Source organism: Oncorhynchus mykiss, chromosome 12, assembly GCF_057628025.1.
Source record: "Oncorhynchus mykiss isolate SJ-2025 chromosome 12, ASM5762802v1, whole genome shotgun sequence".
Classification (NCBI taxonomy): Eukaryota; Metazoa; Chordata; class Actinopteri; order Salmoniformes; family Salmonidae; genus Oncorhynchus; species Oncorhynchus mykiss.
In genome coordinates, this window is record NC_143033.1 from 731721 (window position 1) to 744734 (window position 13014).

The window sequence follows — 13014 nt, forward strand, 5'->3', positions numbered from 1 at the left end:
TAGACAGTAGTTATATAGGATGGTGTGTATAGACAGTAGTTATATAGGATGGTGTGTATAGACAGTAGTTATATACGATGGTGTGTAGACAATAGTTATATAGGATGGTGTGTATAGACAGTAGTTATATAGGATGGTGTGTATAGACAGTAGTTATATACGATGGTGTGTATAGAAAGTAGTTATATAAGATGGTGTGTATAGACAGTAGTTATACAGGATGGTGTGTATAGACAGTAGTTATATAGGATGGTGTGTAGACAGTAGTTATATAGGATGGTGTGTATAGACAGTATGGAAAGTAGTTATACAGGATGGTGTGTATAGACGGTAGTTATTTAGGATGGTGTGTATAGACAGTATTTATATAGGATGGTGTGTATAGACAGTAGTTATACAGGATGGTGTGTATAGACAGTAGTTATACAGGATGGTGTGTATAGACAGTAGTTATATAGGATGATGTGCACAGACAGTATGGAAAGTAGTTATACAGGATGGTGTGTATAGACAGTAGTTATTTAGGATGGTGTGTATAGACAGTATTTAAATAGGATGGTGTGTATAGACAGTAGTTATATAGGTTGGTGTGCATAGACAGTATGGACAGTATGGACAGTAGTTATACAGTTATACAGTTGGTTATTACTGCATTGTCGGAACTAGAAGCACAAGCATTTTGCTACACTCGCATTAACATCTGCTAACCATGTGTATGTGACAAATAAAATTTGATTTGATTTGATTTGATTTATACAGGATGGTGTGTATAGACAGTATTATAACACACCATCCTATATAACTACTGTCCACAGTGTCTCCTGACCCCTCCTGTCTCAGCCTCCAGTATTATATGGGATGGTGTATACTGGATGGTGTGTATAGACAGTATAGACAGTTGTTATATAGGATGGTGTGTAGACAGTAATTATATAGGGTGGTGTGTTTGTAGAGACAGTAGTTGTAGAGGATGGTGTATATAGACAGTAGTTATTTATGATGGTGTGTATAGACAGTGTTATCCAGGATGGTGTGTATAGACAGTAGTTATATAGGATGGTGTTAATAGACAGTATAGACAGTAGTTATATAGTATGGTTTGTAGAGACAGTAGTTGTAGAGGATGGTGTGTGTATAGACAGTTATTTAGGATGGTGTGCATATACAGTATGGACAGTAGTTATAATGGGATGGTGTGTATAGACAGTAGTTATAAAGGATGGTGGGTATAGACAGTAGTTATACAGGATGGTGTGTATAGACAGTAATTATATAGGATGGTGTGTATAGACAGTAGTTATACAGGATGTTGTGTATAGACAGTAGTTATACAGAATGATGTGTATAGACAGTAGTTATATAGGATGGTGTGTAGAGAGAGTTGTTATTTAGGATGGTGTGTATAGACATAGACAGTAGTTATACAGGATGGTGTGTATAGACAGTAGTTATTTAGGATGATGTGTATAGACAGTAGTTATATAGGATGGTGTGTATAGACAGTAGTTATACAGGATGGTATGTATAGACAGTAGTTACATTGGATGGTGTGCATAGACAGTATGGACAGTAGTTATACAGGATGGTGTGTATAGACAGTAGTTATATAGGATGGTGTGTATAGACAGTAGTTATACAGGATGTTGTGTATAGACAGTAGTTATACAGAATGATGTGTATAGACAGTAGTTATATAGGATGGTGTGTATAGACAGTAGTTATACAGGATGTTGTGTATAGACAGTAGTTATACAGAATGATGTGTATAGACAGTAGTTATAATAGGATGGTGTGTAGAGAGTTGTTATTTAGGATGGTGTGTATAGACATAGACAGTAGTTATACAGGATGGTGTGTATAGACAGTAGTTATTTAGGATGATGTGTATAGACAGTAGTTATATAGGATGGTGTGTATAGACAGTAGTTATACAGGATGGTATGTATAGACAGTAGTTACATAGGATGGTGTGCATAGACAGTATGGACAGTAGTTATGCAGGATGGTGTGTATAGACAGTAGTTATATAGGATTGTGAGTATAGACAATATAGACAGTAGTTATATTGGATGGTGTGTATTGACAGTATAGACAGTAGTTATTATAGGATGGTGTGTATAGACAGTATAGAGAGTAGTTATATAGACAATGGTTTGTATAGACAGTAGTTATATAGGATGGTGTGTAGACAGTAGTTATATAGGGTGGTGTGTATAGACAGTAGTTATATAGGGTGGTGTGTATAGACAGTAGTTATATAGGGTGGTGTGTATATACAGCTCTTATCCAGAGCGACTTACATAATCAGTTATGGGCAAGGGCTCAAGGGCTCATCAACATATATGTTTTTATTAGTCAGCTCAGGGATTCGAACCAGCGACCTTTCAATTAATGGCCCAACGCTTTTAAACACTTGGCCTCGTCTTAACTGCTTGGCTACCTTCCGCCACCAACTGAACTGGAGTGTGAACCTCGTTCATCTTTCAGTCACCCACATAGGTATATGCTCCTAAAAACCATTGTATATTATTGGGTGATTGGTCAAATTGACCTGCATGTTACGCGCCTGCTTATAAGTGATATACAGGCTCTATTATTTTTAGTTAAGGTACCTTTTTTTCATGTAGTTTACTACTACTATCACCCTCTGCGGACGGACAGGGGACGTCTTTAACCTCCTGTCTTCTATCACCCTCTGCGGACGGACAGGTGAAGTCTTTAACCTCCTGTCTTCTATCACCCTCTGCGGACGGACAGGGGAAGTCTTTAACCTCCTGTCTTCTATCACCCTCTGCGGACGGACAGGGGAAGTCTTTAACCTCCTGTCTTCTATCACCCTCTGCGGACGGACAGGGGAAGTCTTTAACCTCCTGTCTTCTATCACCCTCTGCGGACGGACAGGGGAAGTCTTTAACCTCCTGTCTTCTATCACCCTCTGCGGACGGACAGGGGAAGTCTTTAACCTCCTGTCTTCTATCACCCTCTGCGGACGGACAGGGGAAGTCTTTAACCTCCTGTCTTCTATCACCCTCTGGGGACGGACAGGGGAAGTCTTTAACCTCCCTCCAACAGGATGCTTCCTCACCGGGTGTGTGTGTAGTTGGTGGGGTCAGGGTGTGTGTGTAGTTGGTGGGGTCAGGGTGTGTGTGTAGTTGGTGGCGTCAGGGTGTTTGTGTAGTTGGTGGGGTCAGGGTGTGTGTGTAGTTGGTGGGGTCAGGGTGTGTGTGTAGTTGGTGTGGTCAGGGTGTGTGTGTAGTTTGTGGGGTCAGGGTGTGTGTGTAGTTGGTGGGGTCAGGGTGTGTGTGTAGTTGGTGGGGTCAGGGTGTGTGTGTAGTTGGTGGGGTCAGGGTGTGTGTGTAGTTGGTGGCGTCAGGGTGTGTGTGTCTAGTTGGTGGGGTCAGGGTGTGTGTGTAGTTGGGTGTGTGTGTAGTTGGTGGGGTCAGGGTGTGTGTGTGTAGTTGGTGGTGTCAGGGTGTGTGTGTAGTTGGTGGGGTCAGGGTGTGCGTGTAGTTGGTGTGGTCAGGGTGTGCGTGTAGTTGGTGGGGTAAGGGTGTGTGTGTAGTTGGTGGCGTCAGGGTGTGTGTGTAGTTGGTGGCGTCAGGGTGTGTGTGTGTAGTTGGTGGGGTCAGGATGTGTGTGTAGTTGGGTGTGTGTGTAGTTGGTGGGGTCAGGGTGTGTGTGTAGTTGGTGTGTGGTGGGGGAATCCTTGTGTCTTTTCAGGGACTCTGAAATGTAATCACAATCCTATGTTCATACCTGGCTTTAACCATGATTAGATTACCATACTAGACTAAGACCTATCTTTAACTGTGTTAGATTACCATACTAGACTAAGACCTGTCTTTAACTGTGTTTCAGATCTTTGAGAATAAAGGAGCCATGATGGGCTGTTCCAACCCCCATCCTCACTGCCAGGTAAGCCAGCCTGTTCCAACCCCCATCCTCACTGCCAGGTAAGCCAGCCTGTTCCAACCTCTATCCTCACTGCCAGGTAATCCAGCCTGTTCCAACCCCCATCCTCACTGCCAGGTAAGACAGCCTGTTCCAACCCCCATCCTCACTGCCAGGTAAGTCAGCCTGTTCCAACCCCCATCCTCACTGCCAGGTAAGTCAGCCTGTTCCAACCCCCATCCTCACTGCCAGGTAAATCAGCCTGTACCAAACCCCATCCTCACTGTCAGGTAAGTCAGCCTGTTCCAACCCCCATCCTCACTGTCAGGTAAGTCAGCCTGTTCCATCCTCTGGTACCCACTCCTGAAAGAGAGGTTTCATTAGACTCCATTGAACAACAAGGCAGACCGGTCCAGTATATTACCCTCCAGCAGTCTGTAATAATGGTCATATTGTTGGACCGTACACTACTGTAATACAGCCTGCTACATTAGCTTGTAAGTGTGTGTGTTTTTTTGTTTTTATCAAGGGGGGCCAGATGCTCGCTGGCTTCCCTTGCATTCAATGCTATGGGAGGCAACAATGTCATAATAGATCAGATAGGCCTACACAGACAGAGAAAGAGGGGTACTGTTTTGCTCACTAGGATGCTTTCTCTGGTGAGATACACTACATCTGTGACTAGTTTCAGGAAATTAGATATATGTTGCATGTCACTACTTCACAGGAAAGGCATTTCTACTTATTTATTTTTTTTGCAAAAATTTTTTTTGGGGCAGAAGTGCCTTCTGGAACATGTGAACTTTGCCTTAATAACAAACTTGTATGCAGTCTGTAAATACAAATAAAATGGTTAAATTACATGCCTAGTTGGTCTAAACACAGAAAAAGTAAGGAATCTTCCCGCTAGCCATGATTGGCTGAGATAATGGCTGGGCTGGACATTCCGAGAGTTCGGATTGGTCTGCCATGTAGCATACTTTTGCCTATAACATGAGCTGCTCAGTATGTGTTGCTCACAGAACGGGACCGCCGAGTGCTGAAGCGCGTAAAAAATGTCTGTCCTCGGTTGCAACACTCACTACTGAGTTCCAAACTGCCTCTGGAGCAACGTCAGCATAATAACTGTTAGTTGGAAGCTTCATGAAATGGGTTTCCATGGCTGAGCAGCCATGGAGCAGCCATTTTAGGCACACAAGCCTAAAATCACCATGCACAATGCCAAGCGTTAGCTGGAGTGGTGTAAAGTTCTCCGCCATTGGACTCTGGTGCAGTGGAAACATGTTCTCTGTAGTGATGAGTCACGCTTCACCATCTGGCAGTCTGACAGACTAATCTGGGTTTGGCAGATGCCAGGAGAACGCTACCTGCCCCAATGCATAGTGCCCACTGTAAAGTTTGGTGTAAGAGGAATGATGGTTTTGGGCTGTTTGATGTTTCGTGCCCCTTAGTTCCAGTGAAGGGAGATCTTAACGCTACAGCATACAATGACATTCTAGATGATTCTGTGCTTCCAACTTTGTGGCAACAGTTTGGGGAATACCCTTTCCTGTTTCAGCATGACAATGCCTCCGTGCACAAAGCGAGGTCCATATAGAAATAGTTTATTGATATCAGTGTGGAAGAACTTGACTGGCCTGCACAGAGCCCTGATCTCAACCCCATCAAACACCTTTCAGATGAATTGGAACGCCGTGAATTGAAGGAAAATGATGAAACACAGAGAGACGAAGAATACATTTTTTCTTGGTAAATTTTTTGCCTTGCTTCCCTTGGCATCCATGAATACACGCCAATGCAAAGCTGTGCTTACTTCCAGATGTTTGTTGGACACTTTACTCTGGTCTCCAGCTCGTAAAACAAGTCCTTGATTATTCCAACTGTTATTAGATGTTCATTGTGTGTAAAAACAGGTCAGTAAAAACACTTTATTGAGCGTCCTAAATTGAGCTGCACAGCTGACAGTTTTAAATGTAAAATGATACGCCTTGACTTTTTTTTTCTAAAACGCCATTTTTTTTTGTATCTTTGTTGGCTCTCTGGACTGTAAAGGCACTTTGAAGACTGTTACCCAACCAGCATCTCTCCCTCTCTCTCTCTCGCTCCCTCCCTGTCCCCCTCAACTCCCCTGTCTCCTTCTCTGTGTGTGATGGTTTTATAGCATCAAGGACTGTTCAGCCTCTCTGGATGAGCTCAGGATTTGACTAGTTTCTCTGTGGCCAGGGACATTTAATATGGAAACGGAGCAGACTAGGCTGTACCAAAGTACAAAGAGGAGTGGATTAGTCCGTCGTCTAGTGAAGATATCTTTATAAGTTGTGTAAGGAGCTCTCATTAAAGAACATTCCTCTGATGAAGACATCAGAAAACTATGCAGTTTACTGGCATGCTATCTATCACTAGTATTACAGCGAGATGGACAAAGAGAACAGAGAGGGAGTAGAGTGATGTAGTTAGTAACTATCTACCAGAAGGCTAGTTCCAGCTCTCCTTATCGGAGGCCATGGGCCCTGAGTAGGCTAGTTCCAGTTCTCCTTATCAGAGGACATAGGTCCTGAGAAGGCTAGTTCCAGCTCTCCTTATCGGAGGCCATGGGTCCTGAGAAGGCTAGTTCCAGCTTTCCTTATCGGAGGCCATGGGTCCTGAGAAGGCTAGTTCCAGCTCTCCTTATCGGAGGACATGGGCCCTGAGAAGGCTAGTTTCAGCTCTCCTTATCGGAGGCCATGGGTCCTGAGAAGGCTAGTTCCAGCTCTCCTTATCGGAGGACATGGTCCTGTGAAGGCTAGTTCCAGCTCTCCTTATCGGAGGACATGGGCCCTGAAAAGGCTAGTTCCAGCTCTCCTTATCGGAGGCCATGGGCCCTGAGTAGGCTAGTTCCAGCTCTCCTAATCGGAGGCCATGGGCCCTGAGAAGGCTAGTTCCAGCTCTCCTTACCGGAGGACATGGGCCCTGAGTAGGCTAGTTCCAGCTCTCCTAATTGGAGGCCATGGGCCCTGAGAAGGCTAGTTCGAGCCCTCTTATCGGAGGACATGGGCCCTGAGAAGGCTAGTTCCAGTTGTCCTTATCGGAGGCCATGGGCCCTGAGTAGGCTTGTTCCAGCTCTACTTATCGGAGGCCATGGGCCCTGAGTAGGCTAGTTCCAGCTCTCCTTATCGGAGGCCATGGGACATGAGAAGGCTAGTTCCAGCTCTCCTTATCGGAGGCCATGGGTCCTGAGAAGGCTAGTTCCAGCTCTCCTTATCGGAGGACATGGACCCTGAGAAGGCTAGTTCCAGCTCTCCTTATCGGAGGACATGGGTCCTGAGTAGGCTAGTTCCAGCTCTCCTTATTGGAGGCCATGGTTCCTGAGAAGGCTAGTTCCAGCTCTCTTATCGGAGGACATGGGCCCTGAGTAGGCTAGTTCCAGCTCTCCTTATCGGAGGCCATGGGCCCTGAGAAGGCTAGTTCCAGCTGTCCTTATCGGAGGCCATGGGCCCTGAGTAGGCTTGTTCCAGCTCTACTTATCGGAGGCCATGGGCCCTGAGTAGGCTAGTTCCAGCTCTCCTTATCGGAGGCCATGGGCCCTGAGTAGGCTAGTTCCAGCTCTCCTTATCGGAGGCCATGGGTCCTGAGAAGGCTAGTTCCAGCTCTCCTTATCGGAGGCCATGGGTCCTGAGAAGGCTTGTTCCAGCTATCCTTATCGGAGGACATGGATCCTGAGTAGGTTAGTTCCAGCTCTCCTTATCCGAGGCCATGGGCCCTGAGTAGGCTAGTTCCAGCTCTCCTTATCGGAGGCCATGGGCCCTGAGTAGGCTAGTTCCAGCTCTCCTTATCGGAGGCCAATGGGCCCTGAGATAGCTAGTTCCAGCTCTCCTTATCGGAGGACATGGGCCCTGAGATAGCTAGTTCCAGCTCTCCTTATCGGAGGCCATGGGCCCTGAGTAGGCTAGTTCCAACTCTCCTTATCGGAGGCCATGGGCCCTGAGAAGGCTAGTTCCAGCTCTCCTTACCGGAGGACATGGGCCCTGAGTAGGCTAGTTCCAGCTCTCCTAATTGGAGGCCATGGGCCCTGAGAAGGCTAGTTCCAGCCCTCTTATCGGAGGACATGGGCCCTGAGAAGGCTAGTTCCAGCTGTCCTTATCGGAGGCCATGGGCCCTGAGTAGGCTTGTTCCAGCTCTACTTATCGGAGGCCATGGCCCTGAGTAGGCTAGTTCCAGCTCTCCTTATCGGAGGCCATGGGCCCTGAGTAGGCTAGTTCCAGCTCTCCTTATCGGAGGCCATGGGCCCTGAGAAGGCTAGTTCCAGCTCTCCTTATCGGAGGCCATGGGTCCTGAGAAGGCTAGTTCCAGCTCTCCTTATCGGTGGACATGGGCCCTGAGAAGGCTAGTTCCAGCTCTCCTTATCGGAGGACATGGGCCCTGAGAAGGCTAGTTCCAGCTCTCCTTATCGGAGGCCATGGGCCCTGAGAAGGCTCGTTCCAGCTCTCCTTATCGGAGGACATGGGCCCTGAGAAGGCTAGTTCCAGCTCTCCTTATCGGAGGCCATGGGCCCTGAGAAGGCTAGTTCCAGCTCTCCTTATCGGAGGCCATGGGCCCTGAGAAGGCTAGTTCCAGCTCTCCTTATCGTAGGCCATGGGCCCTGAGTAGGCTAGTTCCAGCTCTCCTTATCGGAGGCCAGGGGCCCTGAGTAGGCTAGTTCCAGCTCTCCTTTTCGGAGGCCATGGGCCCTGAGTAGGCTAGTTCCAGCTCTCCTTATTGGAGGCCATGGACCTGAGTAGGCTAGTTTCAGCTCTCCTTATCTGAGGCCATGGCCCTTAGAAGGCTAGTTCCAGCTCTTCTTATCGGAGGCCATGGGCCCTGAGTAGACTAGTTCCAACTCTCCTTATCGGAGGCCATGGGCCCTGAGAAGGCTAGTTCCAGCCCTCCTTACCGGAGGACATGGGCCCTGAGTAGGCTAGTTCCAGCTCTCCTAATCGGAGGCCATGGGCCCTGAGAAGGCTAGTTCCAGCCCTCTTATCGGAGGACATGGGCCCTGAGTAGGCTAGTTCCAGCCCCTCTTATCGGAGGCCATGGGCCCTGAGAAGGCTAGTTCCAGCTCTCCTTATCGGAGGCCATGGGCCCTGAGAAGGCTAGTTCCAGCTCTCCTTATTGGAGGCCATGGGCCCTGAGAAGGCTAGTTCCAGCTCTCCTTATTGGAGGACATGGGCCCTGAGAAGGCTAGTTCCAGCTCTTCTTATCGGAGGACATGGGCCCTGAGAAGGCTAGTTCCAGCTCTCCTTATCAGAGGACATGGGCCCTGAGAAGGCTAGTACCATCTCCACTTATCGGAGGACATATGGGCCCTGAGTAGGCTAGTTCCAGTTCTCCTTATCAGAGGACATAGGTCCTGAGAAGGCTAGTTCCAGCTCTCCTTATCGGAGGCCATGGGTCCTGAGAAGGCTTGTTCCAGATATCCTTATCGGAGGACATGGGTCCTGAGTAGGTTAGTTACAGCTCTCCTTATCCGAGGCCATGGGCCCTGAGTAGGCTAGTTCCAGCTCTCCTTATCGGAGGCCATGGGCCCTGAGTAGGCTAGTTCCAGCTCTCCTTATCGGAGGCCAATGGGCCCTGAGATAGCTAGTTCCAGCTCTCCTTATCGGAGGACATGGGCCCTGAGAAGGCTAGTTCTAGCTCTCCTTATCGGAGGACATGGGCCCTGAGAAGGCTAGTTCCAGCTCTCCTTATCGGAGGACATGGGCCCTGAGTAGGCTAGTACCAGCTCTCCTTATCGGAGGCCATTGGTCCTGAGAAGGCTAGTTCCAGCTCTCTTATCGGAGGACATGGGCCCTGAGTAGGCTAGTTCCAGCTCTCCTTATCGGAGGCCATGGGCCCTGAGTAGGCTAGTTCCAGCCCCTCTTATCGGAGGCCATGGGCCCTGAGAAGGCTAGTTCCAGCTCTCCTTATCGGAGGCCATGGGCCCTGAGAAGGCTAGTTCCAGCTCTCCTTATTGGAGGCCATGGGCCCTGAGTAGGCTAGTTCCAGCTCTCCTTATCGGAGGACATGGGCCCTGAGATAGCTAGTTCCAGCTCTCCTTATCGGAGGCCATGGGCCCTGAGTAGGCTAGTTCCAACTCTCCTTATCGGAGGCCATGGGCCCTGAGAAGGCTAGTTCCAGCTCTCCTTACCGGAGGACATGGGCCCTGAGTAGGCTAGTTCCAGCTCTCCTAATTGGAGGCCATGGGCCCTGAGAAGGCTAGTTCCAGCCCTCTTATCGGAGGACATGGGCCCTGAGAAGGCTAGTTCCAGCTGTCCTTATCGGAGGCCATGGGCCCTGAGTAGGCTTGTTCCAGCTCTACTTATCGGAGGCCATGGCCCTGAGTAGGCTAGTTCCAGCTCTCCTTATCGGAGGCCATGGGCCCTGAGTAGGCTAGTTCCAGCTCTCCTTATCGGAGGCCATGGGCCCTGAGAAGGCTAGTTCCAGCTCTCCTTATCGGAGGCCATGGGTCCTGAGAAGGCTAGTTCCAGCTCTCCTTATCGGTGGACATGGGCCCTGAGAAGGCTAGTTCCAGCTCTCCTTATCGGAGGACATGGGCCCTGAGAAGGCTAGTTCCAGCTCTCCTTATCGGAGGCCATGGGCCCTGAGAAGGCTCGTTCCAGCTCTCCTTATCGGAGGACATGGGCCCTGAGAAGGCTAGTTCCAGCTCTCCTTATCGGAGGCCATGGGCCCTGAGAAGGCTAGTTCCAGCTCTCCTTATCGGAGGCCATGGGCCCTGAGAAGGCTAGTTCCAGCTCTCCTTATCGTAGGCCATGGGCCCTGAGTAGGCTAGTTCCAGCTCTCCTTATCGGAGGCCAGGGGCCCTGAGTAGGCTAGTTCCAGCTCTCCTTTTCGGAGGCCATGGGCCCTGAGTAGGCTAGTTCCAGCTCTCCTTATTGGAGGCCATGGACCTGAGTAGGCTAGTTTCAGCTCTCCTTATCTGAGGCCATGGCCCTTAGAAGGCTAGTTCCAGCTCTTCTTATCGGAGGCCATGGGCCCTGAGTAGACTAGTTCCAACTCTCCTTATCGGAGGCCATGGGCCCTGAGAAGGCTAGTTCCAGCCCTCCTTACCGGAGGACATGGGCCCTGAGTAGGCTAGTTCCAGCTCTCCTAATCGGAGGCCATGGGCCCTGAGAAGGCTAGTTCCAGCCCTCTTATCGGAGGACATGGGCCCTGAGTAGGCTAGTTCCAGCCCCTCTTATCGGAGGCCATGGGCCCTGAGAAGGCTAGTTCCAGCTCTCCTTATCGGAGGCCATGGGCCCTGAGAAGGCTAGTTCCAGCTCTCCTTATTGGAGGCCATGGGCCCTGAGAAGGCTAGTTCCAGCTCTCCTTATTGGAGGACATGGGCCCTGAGAAGGCTAGTTCCAGCTCTTCTTATCGGAGGACATGGGCCCTGAGAAGGCTAGTTCCAGCTCTCCTTATCAGAGGACATGGGCCCTGAGAAGGCTAGTACCATCTCCACTTATCGGAGGACATATGGGCCCTGAGTAGGCTAGTTCCAGTTCTCCTTATCAGAGGACATAGGTCCTGAGAAGGCTAGTTCCAGCTCTCCTTATCGGAGGCCATGGGTCCTGAGAAGGCTTGTTCCAGATATCCTTATCGGAGGACATGGGTCCTGAGTAGGTTAGTTACAGCTCTCCTTATCCGAGGCCATGGGCCCTGAGTAGGCTAGTTCCAGCTCTCCTTATCGGAGGCCATGGGCCCTGAGTAGGCTAGTTCCAGCTCTCCTTATCGGAGGCCAATGGGCCCTGAGATAGCTAGTTCCAGCTCTCCTTATCGGAGGACATGGGCCCTGAGAAGGCTAGTTCTAGCTCTCCTTATCGGAGGACATGGGCCCTGAGAAGGCTAGTTCCAGCTCTCCTTATCGGAGGACATGGGCCCTGAGTAGGCTAGTACCAGCTCTCCTTATCGGAGGCCATTGGTCCTGAGAAGGCTAGTTCCAGCTCTCTTATCGGAGGACATGGGCCCTGAGTAGGCTAGTTCCAGCTCTCCTTATCGGAGGCCATGGGCCCTGAGTAGGCTAGTTCCAGCCCCTCTTATCGGAGGCCATGGGCCCTGAGAAGGCTAGTTCCAGCTCTCCTTATCGGAGGCCATGGGCCCTGAGAAGGCTAGTTCCAGCTCTCCTTATTGGAGGCCATGGGCCCTGAGTAGGCTAGTTCCAGCTCTCCTTATCGGAGGCCATGGGCCCTGAGTAGGCTAGTTCCAGCTCTCCTTATCGGAGGCCATGGGACATGAGAAGGCTAGTTCCAGCTCTCCTTATCGGAGGCCATGGGTCCTGAGAAGGCTAGTTCCAGCTCTCCTTATCGGAGGACATGGGCCCTGAGAAGGCTAGTTCCAACTCTCCTTATCGGAGGCCATGGGCCCTGAGTAGGCTAGTTCCAGCTCTCCTTATCGGAGGCCATGGGCCCTGAGAAGGCTAGTTCCAGCTCTCCTTATTGGAGGACATGGGCCCTGAGAAGGCTAGTTCCAGCTCTTCTTATCGGAGGACATGGGCCCTGAGAAGGCTAGTTCCAGCTCTCCTTATCAGAGGACATGGGCCCTGAGAAGGCTAGTACCATCTCCACTTATCGGAGGACATATGGGCCCTGAGTAGGCTAGTTCCAGTTCTCCTTATCAGAGGACATAGGTCCTGAGAAGGCTAGTTCCAGCTCTCCTTATCGGAGGCCATGGGTCCTGAGAAGGCTTGTTCCAGATATCCTTATCGGAGGACATGGGTCCTGAGTAGGTTAGTTCCAGCTCTCCTTATCCGAGGCCATGGGCCCTGAGTAGGCTAGTTCCAGCTCTCCTTATCGGAGGCCATGGGACCTGAGTAGGCTAGTTCCAGCTCTCCTTATCGGAGGCCAATGGGCCCTGAGATAGCTAGTTCCAGCTCTCCTTATCGGAGGACATGGGCCCTGAGAAGGCTAGTTCCAGCTCTCCTTATCGGAGGACATGGGCCCTGAGAAGGCTAGTTCCAGCTCTCCTTATCGGAGGACATGGGCCCTGAGTAGGCTAGTACCAGCTCTCCTTATCGGAGGCCATTGGTCCTGAGAAGGCTAGTTCCAGCTCTCCTTATCGGAGGCCATGGCCCTGAGAAGGCTAGTTCCAGCTCTCCTTATCGGAGGCCATGGGCCCTGAGAAGGCTAGTTCCAG

General features: G+C 49.9%; 1 protein-coding gene across 16 annotated transcripts in view; it reads left to right on the plus strand.

The window, feature by feature from the left end:
- galt (galactose-1-phosphate uridylyltransferase) overlaps positions 1 to 13014 on the plus strand; it is a 135150-nt gene that overhangs the window by 26767 nt on the left and 95369 nt on the right. For all 16 annotated transcript variants that reach the window (XM_036936716.2, XM_036936715.2, XM_036936714.2 and 13 more), the window contains one exon: positions 3859 to 3915. In XM_036936716.2, the coding sequence (XP_036792611.2) occupies positions 3859 to 3915 (57 nt within the window). The remainder of the gene's footprint in view (positions 1 to 3858; positions 3916 to 13014) is intronic.